General features: G+C 39.1%; 1 protein-coding gene across 22 annotated transcripts in view; it reads right to left on the minus strand.

The window, feature by feature from the left end:
* Positions 1-16727, minus strand: part of LIMCH1 (LIM and calponin homology domains 1) — a 315692-nt gene that overhangs the window by 93049 nt on the left and 205916 nt on the right. For all 22 annotated transcript variants that reach the window (XM_070612961.1, XM_070612956.1, XM_070612957.1 and 19 more), the window contains 3 exons: positions 9781-9887; positions 4671-4701; positions 2572-2682 (listed from right to left, as the gene is read on the minus strand). In XM_070612961.1, coding sequence (XP_070469062.1) covers positions 2572-2682; positions 4671-4701; positions 9781-9887 — 249 coding nt within the window. The remainder of the gene's footprint in view (positions 1-2571; positions 2683-4670; positions 4702-9780; positions 9888-16727) is intronic.

Raw genomic sequence — 16727 nt, forward strand, 5'->3', positions numbered from 1 at the left:
CCTACTACAAAAATAAATACAAAAAATTTATGGCTAGTCTCCTATGTGAAAAAAAATTTTAATTTCAAATTTATTTCAGCCTGTGTCTGTGCACAAGAGATTCCAGTTGCCCCTAAATATCTGTTCTCCATTTCTTCTCCAGTGAAAATACCCAGTTTTTAGCTGACATAAAGCCTACTTTTCCCAAGTCTTTCCTTGCAACTAGGTATGGATGTGTGACCAAGTTTAGGTCAATAGGATGTGAGCAGAGGTGTAGTGTATGACTTCCCAGGAGTGTGTTTAAAAGGAGGGTACAGGCTTCCTTCCCCTCGTCTCTCCTTTCTCCTGGCTCAGATGTGGACATGATGGCTAAAGCTTCCACAGCCATCTTGGACCAGCAGGTGAGAAGCCATGGATTGAGGATAGTGGATCAAAAAGAGAGAAGGAGCCTGGGTCCCTGATGATCAGCAGCCCCTACTAGCTCTGGACTGCTGACATCCAGACCTCATTTATGTGAGTTCTAAATAAAATCCTATCTTATTTAAGCCACTGTTAGAGTTTCCTTCATTTCTCAGCTGAACCCAATCGTAATTGATAAAATGAAAGAATATATATTCTAGATAAATTCATATTTCCAGGTGTTGGATAGACCTGTGAAGTTCAGGTCAACTACTCTCTATTTAGAGATATGGGAGTACCACAGCTGGCCATTTTCATGCTTTGTCCAGTGGTACCAACTACTCCCTCATGCTCTGTGACGTTGTCTACATTCATTAAAAAGGGTAACAGCTGTTAACAGGTCATTTCAAGGCAGATGAAATAACTAACCGTCTCAAAAGAAAGGGAAGGTAGGAGAGTTGAAGAAACAGCTGTTCAGATTATACAGGGGCTGGACTAGTGGCTAGAAATGTCAATAACGAGAATAAATCAGATTCCAAGAGAATCCAGCAGTGCAACTGTGAGACAGAGCTTTTAAATAGTTTTAAAAAGATGACCCAACTATCATTATTTCAAGTCCAAAGTTAATGTAAAAAAAACAAACATTTAAATTTCACAAATCCAGACTGAATCTTACCTTTGTACTTTCTCTACCAACAGAGCTAGATGAAAAATTAAAGGACAAATAAGAGTTAAGACTAAGAAATGATGTGTTGTGTTTGAGTGTGTTTATTTTATTTTTAAAGGAATTTAGCTTAAAGGACTTTGTTTATATGCCTTACGACCAATATGAAAGCTTTTGTCCATTTATAAATATGTGAGCCAGACTGGCTCTAGCCAAATGTAAAGAACTATAAGGACTATTAGCTTTATTTTTTTTGGTAATTTCGTCTTTTTTTTAAGGTATTTCTTTTTGGTGATGAAGATTGGTCCTGAGCTAACATCCGTTGCCCATCTTCCTCTTTTTTTTTCTCCCCAAAACCTGAGTACATAGTTGTATATCCAAGTTATAGGGCCTTCTAGTTCTTCTCTGTGGGACGCCCACCTCAGCATGGCTTGACAAGCAGTGCTAGGTCTGTGCCCAGGATCTGAACCGGCGAACCCCAGGCCACTGAAGTGGAGCATGCAAACTTAACCACTATGCCACCAGGCTGGCCCCCATTAGCTTTAATTTAAGGAGAGAAGAAGTTATTAGAAAGTTGGAGCAAATTCTTGCTTTCAGAATTAAAAGAAAACCTGTACAGCACGGAATGTCTCTCAATGAAGTTTCATTAGTGCACTGAGTTTGCATGTTAGGGAAAGGAGGAAGAGCAAGGCCTTAATTATTTGTGCTACAATATGGGCCTTATCTAAAACCCATGGATGCTACTGATTACAAATGAGCCTCACCTATTCACAAAGGCTGGGTAGGTGGGGCTGCTCCTGGGTAATACTATATCCTAGTACTTTGGATGAGTTACTCTATATTGCTGAACCTTAAAAAGGAACACAGGCAGGCACACACAAAACACCCCACGGTTTCTTTGACAAATTCCTACTTTAGGTCAGTCTTTCTCATAATCCAATAAACAAATAACATTTTGAATGTCATAAAAAATGTTTTCCAAATTTCCAAGTTATTCAGATACAATGGCCAAAAGATGCACATCTCAGAAGAGAATGCTTCTAATTTATCACAGCCTGTCCAGGGTGGATACCCAGGCAAGAAGTTGGCTGACGTTACCTCACCCACACCAAGGCGACGAGTAAGCAAAACGACCTTTAGGACAAAAGTGCAGAGCAAGTCTTCATTTTTGTATAATACTGCATTGTTTAATTCAGGCATCATTCCTCCACAAAAACAAGCACTGAGCTCTCTGGCATACAAAACCATATACTGACAGATTGAATTTGCTCTTTTGGAATTAAATTTGGATAGAACTCAGATCTCCCATTCTCTGAAGGGTATAAAATACAAAAGTTCAGGTAAGTGTGGGATGCATGAGGCAAAGACATCATTGGTAAGACAAGTACCACTGGTCATTTCCTTGAGTGCATGACATTGGCCTGAGCAATTCCACCGCGAGGAAATGTAATGATCTTAAAAACAAGCGAATGTGTTGCTCACCCACCTTGTCTAAAATCTCATGGGATAAAGAAGAAAAGCCAAGTTACCTTTCTCATCTGAGCCAGCAAGCCTTCGAACTCCTTCAGGTTCAGTGTCGTTCCACTATACGATGCACAGCTGTTGGCTGCTTTTCCCAGCCAGTAAATGGTCACCAACACCTGTGAAACAAAACCATGCACAAGAGCAGGAAAAGCTCACCTCGGGAATTACTTTTAAACTAAGGAATCAATTATCCTCCACCCACAGGAAAACAGGACGGAGAGAATGTGCAACACTGATTTACAAAAACCACCATCCGTGAGGTATCCATTAAATGTAAAATCATTTTACTAAGAACCCAATGCTGTATCAGTCAACACAAACATGATTCAGTAGTTAAAATAAGACTCCAGTCTTAGGAAAAGTTTAGTTGTGAGAAAGTGATCTATAAGATAGCAAGTAGGAAAAATAAATCCTCCAAAATTATTTTCAGGTAATGAAGGTTTCAAAATGAGGAAGCAAAACTTTTCAGAAACTCCAGAGTCTTTACCCAGACAGGTGATGAAACAGGTTGTCAATTCCTTTTGAGACGGGTGCTTTTAAAGGCCTACAATTTCTACTCATGGGGGCAGAGCTTCTGCTAAGACCAACGTCAAAATCTCAAAGGAGTGACAAAGGTTAATTAGTAGTTCCCAGCACAAGATCAACAGAATAAATCTAATTAAAGTCAGAGGAAAGCAATAGAATGAAGAATATGACCGGCAGATACCTAGCTTTGGGGTACAATTAGATTCCTGTTAATCTGAGATGGGAAATTTTTAGCCTGGTCAAGGCTACTGCCAATTAAACAATCTTGGATATTCAACGGTCTGAAGCTACAGACCCAAGTTAATTTTGTTCTGCCTTTTCAAAGAAACTGTCCACAATTGCAAATGGTCTTTACATTGAATTTCCAATAAAAACCAGCAGGGTTGGCTGCAGATGAGTTTCTTACAACTGAATTATTGGGATCTGAAGCCTATGGAAAAGCTAAGACCATTATTTTATTTTCACATTTGGTCTTATTGTTCCACCCAGGCTGAGAAATACTTACTGGACCTCCCTCCACTTGCTGGACCAGAAAAGGGTTTGGACAACGTGATATGTGTACATGGTTCCAGATGGTAACAGGCCCAAAATATGGGATGTGCATTGATGCTATGATGTGACTTGGTTTTTTACCTCTGCAGGAAAATTTTACTTTGGGAATCCTTCAAAACTTCCAGAAAGTCTTTTAAAACTGATTTCTTACAAATAAATTTCCAGAGAACAGACAATTCTAAATGTCAGGACATTAACTAGGACCATAAAATAACTAATGTGTGCTAAGAGTATGAGGCTATCTTGAAAGGTATGCCAGGAGACTGGAAGATAGAAACGTGTTGTGTTTTGGATTACCGGTTTTCCGATTTGTTTAAAATGGTATGATGAAAAATGGCACATATCCCTAGTTTTATAAAGGAAGAAAAAGAAGACAGAATGAGAATGTCAGTCAAATATAATAGCACCCCGGAAATTAAAAGAGAAGGGGGGAGTCACAGCCAATTTTTAAATTTTATATGCAGAAGGTCATGGCTTACACTCCTCAATTTAAACCTAAAATAAAAGAGCACTAACACTTGCCTTTTGAAAATAAGATCTAACTACAAAAAGTTGATTTGGGGAAGTACTAATAAAAACTCAAAGACTATTAATAGGAAAAAAAAAATATGAAAGCACTGATCTATGACAGTCAACACTAGTCATATTATGCTGATCTTTTCCTGGAACAATCTGCCCAACTGTTTAATTTAATAATCCTGTCTGTGCCAACCAACAGAAAGGGGCTAATGTTAGTGCCCAGACAGATCATTTTGTGTTTAAGAAACCAAATTACAAACAGAGGGCAAGCTTTCATTTGTTTATTTCTGGATTGAGCACTTATCTCATTAAAGAGACCCTCCCCCACATCCACCATTTTTATTTCTATCACCGTTATTATTATTCTATCAGTGACACATATACTTGTTTTCTAAGAAGGACTCTTTCCAGCAAGGCATATGACAGGCACACCTAGGAGCTAAATTTTACACTGGAACCCTCAAGGTTAGAAGTAAAAAAGTTTAGAAAGTGAAGTTAAAACACTTACATTTTTCAGCTTCCTACTATAATCAAGGCTCCTAATTAAGGAAAAGGAAAAGAAAATATGATCAGAATAGCAGTTTCCTCACTGTGGTCTTCCCTTAAACGCCTCTGAGATGTACTTGAAGCTAACGAATATAACAACACCAGGAGAATATATTACTTATTGAAGGTCTATGATTAGTGATTTCAAGGTACTGAAAAAAATTATTCAGAAAACAAAATATGGAAGGACAAAGTCGGATTAAAGTTCCATAGTGTTTCATAGTTTTAACTACGAAAAGATGAATGCTTTATAACATCTGGAATATGAAGAATTCCATTTAAAACTGGGACTGTTTATATTTGTATTCTCAAAGCTTAACTGTTAAAGTAAAAATCTGCCTGGATTATAGATCACTGTCAAATTTAAATATGGGGGGCTGGCCTGGAGGCACAGCGGGTAAGTTAGCACATTCTGCTTCTCGGTGGCCCGGGGTTTGCAGGTTTGGATCCCGGGTGCAGACATGGCACCTCTTGGCAAAAGCCATGCTGTGGCAGGCATCCCACACGTAAAGTAGAGGAAGATGCTCACAGATGTTAGCTCAGGGCCAGTCTTCCTCAGCAAAAAGAGGAGGATTGGCAGTAGTTGGCTCAGGGCTAATCTTCCTCAAAAAAAAAAATTTAAATCTGACTGCACTTCCAAAATCTTCTTCATACAAGTACTTTTACAAAGGTCTGAAACCTTACTTAATTAAATAGACCTGAAAATATATGTACAAGAGGCAATACTATCCAAATATTTGTTCTTTTCTGCTGTGGACATAAATTAGTGTTGGGAATTAGCCATAAGCAGAAAAATATGCATGTTATGTTGGAATATACACACATGCATTCTTAAAAACACATAAATATTTAGTTTCAAGTGATAAAAAAAGCTAGCTGGTGGTACTTTCTAAATATTCATACAGTGAAATATAAAAATTTCTCCAATTATTTCAGTTTCTTTAACACATCAACAAACAAATACTAGGAAAAACAAACACTGCATTTCTTTTTTCCACAGTCACTTTTTTTGGGGCGGGGGAGGAGGAAGGAGAATGTAACTCTATTATATGAACCGCTCAAGAATTTCTTCAAGTATTTAGACCCCAATTACTTCATTGCCGCACATTCTGACCCAGAGCACATATTAATGAATACGTGCACAATTTTAAGTCCATTGAGATTTGAAGGAATAGAAAATGCAATATACACTAAGGAGATAAACCCATCGACAGGGACTTGGACTGAAAGAAGCCTTGGTCCAATTTGGATTTATTTATTTTATTTTTTTGAGGAAGATTAGCCTTGAGTTAACTACTGCCAATCCTCCTCTTTCTGCCGAGGAAGACTAGCCCTGAGCTAACATCCGTGCCCATCTTCCTCTACTTTATACGTGGTACGCCTGCCACAGCATGCCTTGCCAAGCAGTGCCATGTCCACACCCGGGATCCGAACCGGTGAACCCCGGGTCTCCGAGAAGCGGACCGTGCGCACTTAACCACTGCGCCACCAGGCCGGCCCCCAATTTGGATTTGATTAACAGAAAGTTTCCATGCTTTGCCCTTTTTAACAGAAAAAATAATCTCATTATCTGCTTAGATATTTCCTAGAATTATTTTAATTTAAAAAAATCTATAAAAGATTTGAAATTTTTATGAAAAACAGGGACAGGACCTTTTTCTGCATTGACAATATAAGTTCATTGACTAAAACCGTGACCCAGTTCTAAAAAAATCATGCCTGGCACACAGTAGGTGCTCACAAAACCTTCGTTGAGTGACTTCCACATAACCACCAATTATACGAAAATGCTCCCAAATTTTTCAGAGATATACTCGGGAGCAATCCAAAGCCTTTCCTGGATTTCCTCCACTTGCTTCGATTACCTGGAATGATCCTTGTTGCAGGCCCTTCTGAATTAGGTTTCATTTGCCATCAAGGTTGTCTGGCATCTATTACCAGGTAGAGTTCATTAAATTACACACACAGTAATCATTTGCAGGTTTTTCCTTTTTTTTTCTTTTTAGTCTACTCAAGTTACTTCTCAAAAAAAAGTAAGAAAAATTACCTACAATGAAAGCTAACCTAAAGAATATTTTTTAAAAGACAATTTCAGAAAAGCATCAAAATTTCCTCTGTGGGATCTACCCCTACACCTTATTGCTTACGCCATTAATTGATGTCAATGGGGTGTTCTCCATCTCTGCTAATGTTCTGCTCAACTCTCAGAGGGGAAAGCAGAGAAATACAGCAGTTCCACTTTAAGCTACCACAGCTATAAAATCTACATATGTTACAAATGTCCCCTATACACTGCCGGATTAAACTAGCATCATTGACTGAAAAGTTGGGAAGCAAAGAGCTCATTCTATGCCCTACTCCTCACTAAAACTAGAAATGATTTTCTAAGTACCATAAATTAATTTATGGCATAATTTTAAAATAAAAATTTTCCTCCATAATTGTTCCAAGTTCAACATCCTGCAGCCTCTGGACCACCCCTCCCACCACACACAGCCTTGGTCATTATCCTTCTACCACACCGGCTACTTTTATTATTCTTTTTAAAAGTCAGGTTTTTTGCTCTTCCCCAGCCTTTCTACTTGCTCTTCCTCTGCCTTCACTGCCCTACAGATCTTCGCATGGCTGGTTCTTGCTTCCCTTTCATGTCTCAGCCCTCAGCTGAAATGCCACGTCGTCAGAGAGGCTACTCTTGACCACCTCTGGACTGTCACTATCTTTCTTTCTTTTTTTCCAGTTTTATTGAGATATAATTGACACATAACATTGTATAAATTTAAGGGACACATCATGATTTGATATATACATATATTGTGACGGTCACTTTCTTTCACATCATTTATTTTCTTCTCAGCAATTATCATTCTCTGCAATTATCTTTTTTATTTACTCATTTATTTCTCATTTCTTGACACTGGGTGTAAGTTCCATGTGAACAGGGGATGTTGGCTGTCTTGTTCATTCTGGTTCTCTAGTAACCGGAAAGTCTCTGATATATAATAGCTGCTCAGTAAATATTTGTTGAGTAAATAAAGGAAAAATGATAGAGTCATGGGGAAGGTGATGGAAAAGTATTGCCTAAATAAAATTATAATGCTCAATTCAAGGAAAAACAAAAAAAGGGGAAGAAAATGAGAAGAAGAAATGAAAAAACGGAGACAGATGGAAAGACAAGATGAAGAAGAGAAGGGAAGCATAGGAAAGAGAAAGAGATGCAAAAGGAAGTGGAGAGAAAGGTAAAGAAAAAGGACAGAGAAAAGAACAGGAGTAGGGAAGATGGTCCAGTAATTGAAAAGTGGCTATGTCTGTGTGCCATCTAAGTGACTTTTTCCCTTTTAGGTTGCTTTCTGTGCCTTTGAATTAAAGTCTCTTTCTTTAGAAGTTGGTGGAGCCATCTTCTCAGATCTGCGCTGCGCAAGAGTGACCTGTGAGAACATTCCATTTTATAGATGAAGATATAGAGCCTAACGAAGCAAAGGAACTTGCCTAGGGTTACAGATCTAAGGAGTCGCAGATCTAGGGCTGGACCCCTGACTTCCTGAAGCCTCGTTTTTTGTAGATAAGCAATAAAGGTGATATGAATCTGAATTTCTAAAACTAATCAGTCTCAGCATTCTCCTAGTTTAGTAACATATTGATTTAAAGTAACTCTAAAAAACAATGAATGCAGCTGCCAACACTACCAAAGTGAACTTTCCTTCACCCTCCAAGCAATGTATGTGTGACTAATTAACATGATGTCACACAGTTACTATTGTTTCTGGTCACTTGTCACCAAGAAGGAACTACGAATGTGAGATGAGGCAGAACTTGCAACAATTTCCTAAAATGAACAATGATTTACAGAGGATTGATTTAGGTACAGTCATAAACGGAGCATGTGATGGCTAAAACGAGGTTTCGGCTGGCTTCCATATTCAAATATCATAATTTTTAATCCATTATTTTTTGCTCTTAACTAAAATTTTTTTCATGAGAAATATTAAAGAATGGCACACTGACAACAGAGAAGTGATTGTATATGATCATGGCCAACTCTCCCTTATTTCCAGTCATGAGCCATAAAATCCAATATAAACTAATTTGATTTCATTCAGTAGTCCCTGTTTTTTCCAAATTATATTTCTCCATCATTTTTTAAGTCAATATTGTCAAATGGTATCAAATTAACAGATCTGAATTTTGGCTTCTCTCCCTTTTCTTTTTGTTCTTCCATGATAAAATGACCCAAAAGTAATCAAAAAAAGACGTATAGCCAATCTACAGACCCTATCTATGTAATTAATCTTACTGTTAAGGCATATTCATGCCAAATACTGTTTGACTAAATTGGAAAAACTTTTATATGCAATTGGTAGAATCCAAAGAACTTCTAAACTGCAGGAAAGTTTCCTCTACCATCTCATAAGGACTTTTCTTCTCATTACCCTGGTCACGAGCTATTTCTTTACAGAGAAGCACACTGCCTTTCCTCTTACTATTACATTCTTTCCCAAGAATTCTTTAGCCTCAAACATGGCTCAGTGAGTAGATACAGTCAACAATAGCCTAATGGCCAATGATCCATCTTCGAAGAACTTGATCACTGACATATATGAGAAAACAGTTACAAATGTAAATGAAGAAGAGATTTCTCCATAATCTATTACCTTCTTTGCATAATAAACAGAGTACAGATCTGTTTACCAAGTTTGTAGTCTTCCAAAAGCCTATTCAAATGCCCAACTGGAGCTAATAAAAGCTTTTTGTCGAAGACAAATAGATTCTCTGAATACATCTCTCTTGCTTCTTCCTCCCTTAAGTTTCACTTAACATTTTCCTTCTTCTCTTGAAAATTCTAACTCTATATGCATGATTTTTACATTTCAAAAAATTATATTTGAGCAGAATGAAAGCTATACATAGCGGGAAGGCCAATGTATCCTGTTTTGAAAGTTAGATTTTTTACCTTCACATTTTTGTTTTATTAGGCATGCCCAATTCTCTGCCTCTTAAACCTTACAACATCATCACAAAACTGCAAATCAAACCATAAATGGGCTTCCCTTAAACATAAATTGTGCATTACTTACTTGATTGTTACTCTGTTGGACGTATCCTGTAGGTCACTCGGGTCAAAAAGTTGAGATTCTTTAAGACCGAGCTCTTTACAGCCTCTCAAGAATAAGATGATATTGTCCTGAAGGGAAGAAAAGAAATCCAGGTCTATATTATTTTATATTATCTTTATGAACCAGCCCCTCTTCTTTAATAGTTCAAATTAGTGGAGGGATGTCAGTCATCAAGGCAGTGATAGTCAAGACTAAATCGTGGCTTCTTGCATAATAAAATCATACTTTGTTAGGAAATGCTGGAGTAAACAGACACTTCAAACTTCTAAACCCACAGCTATGCCAAACCCATTTTCTCCTCTTTACCTTCACACATTTGTATACAACTGCAGGTTAAATGCCACTTAAAGCAGAACTTAGCAATTTTAGGGAAATAGTACTCATAAACCAGGTATTCTCCATTGCTTCAAAGTTTTGTCCATGTCTTATTACCTAGAATCTAGTTCAAAATCACTATTTAAAAAAGAGGTTTTACTACCCAAGTGTCATCTTCAACAAGTTTTTCTTTTTAACTGATCTCCTAAAATACATTCTTTATCAGTGGGTTTTGACTGATAATATCTCTTTGTATAATAGCCTCTAAGTTGAATTAAATGGGAAGAAAATTCTAGATTTAATTGGAACAGGAAAAAAAAGGAGCAAGGAAACTCTTTGAAAATAATGCAAAAGACTCTCCTCAGAGTGGAAGATTTCCCTAGCAGGTACAAATTTACTTCGAGCTGGCAGAGTAGCAGGCACAACTGACAATTAAGGAAGGTTATGGTCTTCATCTGCTGGGAGCTGTTAAGAACAAACAAATGGCTCTGACAGAGATTGCAAATTGTGGGTCACCCTTTTGGAACTCCAGGATATTAGTCAGTGGGTTTATCAGTTACAAGTCTCTAATTTTCTTCTTCCTAAAAGACTTCCAACATGCTAACTGGCCCCATCAGTTAGTGAAAACTACAGGAAAGGGAAGACAAAGGCTGATCAATGTGAATCCATCCAAATGCCATAAGAAAGATGTTACAAAAGTCTGAAATGATGGTGGTGGTGGCAACTAAATCTTATATTCACTCAAGTACAATTCAACCAAGCAAATAGAAAGCAGAATATTCCCCAGTCACCCAGTATGTAGGCAGGATTCTAAGATGACTCCCAAGAATCCCACCCCACCTCCAGTGTAGACACCCTGTATAATCTGCTCCCCTTGAGTGAGAGTGAAACCTGTGAATGTGATAGGATATCACTCTGTGATTTTGTCACTAACCAGTTGGCTTTGAGGGAATCAAAAGAAAGAGTGGGCCTGACCTCATCAGGAGAGTTTTTAAAAGAAGGTGAAGTCAGAGTTCCTGATGGCCATGAATTCTATAGCTACAAGGAGATGCAGTCAGTCAACAACCATGTGACTTGGAAGAGGCTTGGAGGAAGCTCAAACAGAGCCGCAACCCCCGCCAACACCTTGACTTCAGCCCTGTGAGACCCTACAGAGAACTCAGTCATGCCATGTCTGGACTCTGATCTATAGAAACTAGGGTTATTAACTGGGTGTTGACTTATGACACTAAATTTATAGTAATTTTTTATGCGGCAATAAAAAATTAATATACCCAAGCTCAAAACAACAAGAGCAATAGCAATAAATTTTGATGCAGTCCTTATTATATGTCAAGAATTCTTCCGAGAGCTTTACATATATTAACTCATGTAATCCCTGCACAATCTTACGAGGTAGGTACTACTATTATCCTCATGTCAGAGATGAGCATCTGAGGCACAGAACAATTAAGCATCTTTTTTTTTAAAGATTGGCACCTGAGCTAACAACTGTTACCAATCTTCTTCTTTTTGTCTTCTCCCCAAAGCCCCCAAGTACATGGTTGTATAGTCTAGTTGTGAGTGCCTCTGGTTGTGCTATGTGAGACGTGGCCTCAGCATGGCCTGACGAGCGGTACCATGTCTGAGCCTGGGATCTGAACTGGCGAAACCCTGAGCCTCTGAAGCGGAGCGCGCACGAACTTAACCACTGGGCGGCGGGGCCGGTCCCCAGAACAATTAAGCATCTTGCTCAAGGTAACACAGTCAGCAAAGGATGGAGGTGCAAAACAACATGGCATATGTGAGGAACTCAAGCATCAAATCTAAGGTCAGCACCAAAAGAAGACGATGCTATGGAGTCAGGGGCTGATCACAGAGGGCCTTGAAGGCCATGGAAGGCAGGCCATGAAAGTCACAGAGGGGCTGTCATCTGAGAAATGACGCCCACTCTGAAGGAGAGTAGATTGCTGGGGGTAGAAGTAGATTGTTGGGCAGAGGTGGACAGTGTGCAGGAAGGACGTAAGAAGAACAAGAAAGGAGACAGGGAAACCAAGGAGGAGATATTACGACCTCACTTTTCCCCCTCACTAGTGGGTGGCCCAACCTAGAAAGTTTTCTTTCCTGTGTCTTTCCTGTATCCCTGATTTTTTCAGTGGGTAAGATGTGCCATCATTCACAAGACCTGCGTCATCAACAAGACCTCTTGTTGACTGACAATGAGCTGGTCATAGTCTGAAGTCACCCTCGTCAATCTCTCCTGCAACTACTTTGCATGTTTTTAAATTATCAAATTTCTCCTTGGAGTTTTTATATTTTCCCTCCAACCTGCAGAGTTTTACAGTTTTCTGCTTTCTCGGCAACACATTTTTCATCAATAACTTTGTCCAAGGGGAAAAAGAAAAGGAAAGCAAGGGAAGAAAAAAGGGGTGAAAATATATTGAGTTCTTTTGACAGGACCCAGATTTTCTGCTTGCATGTTGATCTCCTGTTACTAAATTTAAATATAATATCTTTCCTTTTAAAAAGTTATTTTTGTCCCAACATTTCAGTTGTTTGAAATAGATGTTTTAGATTCATTTCCAATCCTTTTTTCACTTAATTTTTTTTTTAAAGATTTTATTTTTTCCTTTTTCTCCCCAAAGCCCCCCGGTACACAGTTGTGTATTCTTCTTTGTGGGTTCTTCTAGTTGTGGCATGTGGGACGCTGCCTCAGCGTGGTCTGATGAGCAGTGCCATGTCCGCGCCCAGGATTCGAACTAACGAAACACTGGGCCGCCTGCAGCGGAGTGCGCGAACTTAACCACTCGGCCACGGGGCCAGCCCCTTTTTTCACTTAATTTTATCACTCAAACATATCTATTTAACACTGAACTTAGCTATGCCAATCATGGTGGTCCTACTAGCTTCCAGATCTATTCTAGCCTCACAAAACTTGTCTTAGTACCCAGGCCTCAAAATCAGGCCACACCACTTCCCAGAGACAGCAACACCAAGGGCCCCTTCTCCTTGGAACTTCGCTTTCCTTCCTGTCAGTGGAAGAAGCAATCCTAATGTGAGGAGCACATATGGGTGTTTGTTTGGTTTGTTTACATACAAATAATTGGTTAGAAAAAAGTAGAGAAGAAAGGAAAGAACAAAAGTCAGTACCTAATTTATTACTATTAGCATATTTATGAGTGCATATTGAAATAAAAATTGCTACAGTAAGGTTTTGCTGGGAAAATATATTGCCAATATGAGAATCAACTTAAAGCTACTACTGAATTCTTTTTAAAAAAGTTTTGTTTTTTTTAACTTTACTATTCTTAAATCAAGAAAGTAGGTTAAAGATCATTGAAGGCTTTAGATATCAGAAGACTATTTTGGTGAATTATGTGGGATGTTTTGAAATATACACTAAACATTCGTAGCTTACATTCATGGAGCATTCACCACGTGCCTGGTCTGTTCTAAGCATGTACATAAGCGATCTCTTTTATTCTCAAAACAGCCATAGGCAGCAAGTACTGTTATTGCCTCCACTTTCAGATGAGCAGTTGAGGCACAGAGAGGTTAGGTTCCAAACTCAGTCACCCAGCTACAAGTCTGCTTCCCAATTAACTCCACACAGCAGGAGGAAAAGAGGTTTCTCCAGGTGTGAAAGATCTAGGTCTGAAAGGAGCCAATTCCTTTCCCACCTCTCCAAGTTTCTAGCTGTCTTATTCCTATTCTGCCTTCCTGAAATCTCACTTTTAATTCTTTTTTTTCTTGCCTTTTCACTTTCTTTGTGATTTTTTCCTTCTTTCCTTCCTTCCTCCCACCAGCACACAAATAGACATACACACATACCCTCTGTGATTACTCGTCTCTGAGACTCTCAAAGGCACCACTGGCTCTAGCCCTTGATCAGTCTTGAAGGCAACACATTCAAAAAAGTGTGCATCCCTCACCTGCAATTCCATATTTGGGGAATAGTAAACAAGCCTTTAAACTCGTTAATAAGGCAACCCCAAACCAAAGACAGCAACTAGTACAGATGTCCAGGTGAGCCTTTTCTAGGGCATGCGACCATCTTTCCAGTCGGCCTGTGAGCTCTGAGGGCTTCCTGCCCAGAGGAAAGCAAAGGATGGGTCCTGGCACTCTCCAGGAATCACTTGGGACCACAGTAAAAGAACCGGTCCTGTGACCACCATGTAGTCCCATAAGAGGCGCGTGACCCAGATTCTCAAGAAAGGCCAGGAGGTGCTCTTCTCGTTTGCATTCGCAGATGTGCCCTTGAGCACGACACTATAATCAGCACACAGACTGCAAACACAAAAGCGTTGTGTTGCCACCAGGCTGAACCACTTGGGCTGGGAGATTTAAATAACTGCAGGTCTCCTTCCAGCTCCTTGTTGCAACCTAATGATGCTGGAGGGGAGCCAGACCCCAGTCAGGAGAAAAGCCAGAAGGAAGAAGCCCCCAGCCAAGAGCTAACAGTAGGTAGAGTGAGGGAAGGCCTGTGCCTTTAATTACATAAAATGCATCCTGCAAGTTCCCATCTGCCTGACTCTTCTTGCTGAGATTTCTGCATATTTATAATTCCAAGCAAAACTCTCATCTTAGTGTTTTAACTTCAGAAGGCAAGCAGCATCTCAGTCCCGAGGAGAAGATGTGGGAGACACTGATTTACAACAGTGACCATTATATTTAGTTCTAACTAACGTAGTATTACAAACCCATTAAGACTTAGAAAGAGTTCAAAAGTTTTTAAAGGGCTCTTCAAAAAAGTCAATGTCAGGAAAAAACAAAAATTGGACATTAAAGAGACATGATGACCAAATGCAATGTATGACCTTTGATTGGATCCTAGATGTTGGATGATAACACTGAATGAGTGTTAATTTTCTTAGATAGGATGACGATGATATTGCGATTATATGAGAGAATGCTTTTATTTTTAAGTGAACGTATGAATTATTTAGGGACAAGTTATCATAATGTCTGTAACATATTTTCACATTGTTCAGGAAAAAAAATTGTGTGTGTATATGTGCATGCATGTGCGAGAGAGAGAGAATGTCTGCCGGTTGTGGAGAGAGAGACAAAACAAATATGGGAAAATATTAACAACTAGTGAACCCAGTTGGCAAACTTGTTCTATAAAGAGACAGATAGTAAATATAGCCTTGTGGGCCTAAGGTGGTCTCTGTCAAAATGACTCAACTCTGTCATTGTAGCCAAACAGTACACAATGAATGGGAGTGTCTGTCTTCCTACACACTTTCTTTACAAAGCAGGCATTGGTTTGGCTTTGGCCCACAGGCTGTAGTCCGCCAGTCCTGTTCTAAGTGAATGGCATTCAGGTATTCACTACGCCATTCTTTGCACTTTTCTGTACATTTAAAATTTTTCCCAAAAAAGTTTGGAGAAAAGGTTTCTAAATTTGTAAAACTGTATTCAACTACATAGGGTTGTCACTTCACTGGCAAAACCAATTTCATAGAATTCAGGGAAAAAATAACCATCACCTTAGAGACAACTATTGCAAAGCCACTGAAGTGAATGCTCAAGTGCTACTGATGGAAAGTTACCATTTCTGCCAAACTGGAAAGTACTGTAACGTGAGTCTCCATTCAACACAGATGCATAACATAAAGTTCCTCAAAGAGTCCATTTTGTGCTAGACTAATATTAATATATACATTTACACTGCTTTTTTTTTTTGTAACTACCATGCATTAACTCCTCCTTGTTCTTGGCTCCATGGTTTCCCATTTCATTAATTTGTGGGCCTGCCCTGAGTATGAAAACATTCCGCAGGGGCCCCGATTGGGGCCCGAGCTTTCCGCCCTTGCCCAGGCCTCTTCTCTGAAGAAGGCCTTATACTTTGCTCCCTTCCCTTCTCACTTCAAAGGCAAGATGAAAGGATGGTCCAGGACGATCTCCACCTCCACAATGTAGCAGTGTCCCGGCACATAGTAGGCACTCATTGAATATTTAAAACAAGTACTACATTGTAGGTACTTACAGCAATGACAAAAACAACAAAATTGCTTATCCTCATGGAGCTGACATTCTAGTAGATGAAATAATGACTTATAACAAAAGTATCTTATCTGCGGGATTAATTTTCATTATCCATCAAATTAGCTAGATTTGTTCAAGATATACATAAACAGAGCTCTGACTTCAAATAAGACAATGGAAATGAGAGAAGAACAAATGTATCAAGGAACATAGCATAATAGCTTTTGAGGCAGAAGGACTCCAGTCAGAATCCTAGCCTCATCACTTATTCGCTATGTGGCCTTGGGCATAGCTCCTAACGCTTCTGATCGTTGAATTTCTAATTTGTAAGCTGGGGGATGCCATCAACCTTACAGGGATGTCAGAATTACAGAAAATATATGTTAAGCACATTCAGCCCAGTGTCTGGCACCTTTTGAGCACTCATTATATAGAAGTTATTATTATGTTATTCTTGTGAACTCAGGTCAAGGGACCAGAAAAGGTGAGATACAGAACAGTTTACCCATCCGTGAAAAACAGACACAGTGTATATTTAGAGCCCTTGCCAGTTACATGGGAGACGGTAAAAAAAACCAAAGTGGTTCCTGCTCTTGTTGTTTAGTTACTGTTATTAACTGGCA

This window comes from Equus przewalskii, chromosome 3 (genome assembly GCF_037783145.1).
Source record: "Equus przewalskii isolate Varuska chromosome 3, EquPr2, whole genome shotgun sequence".
Taxonomy (NCBI): Eukaryota; Metazoa; Chordata; class Mammalia; order Perissodactyla; family Equidae; genus Equus; species Equus przewalskii.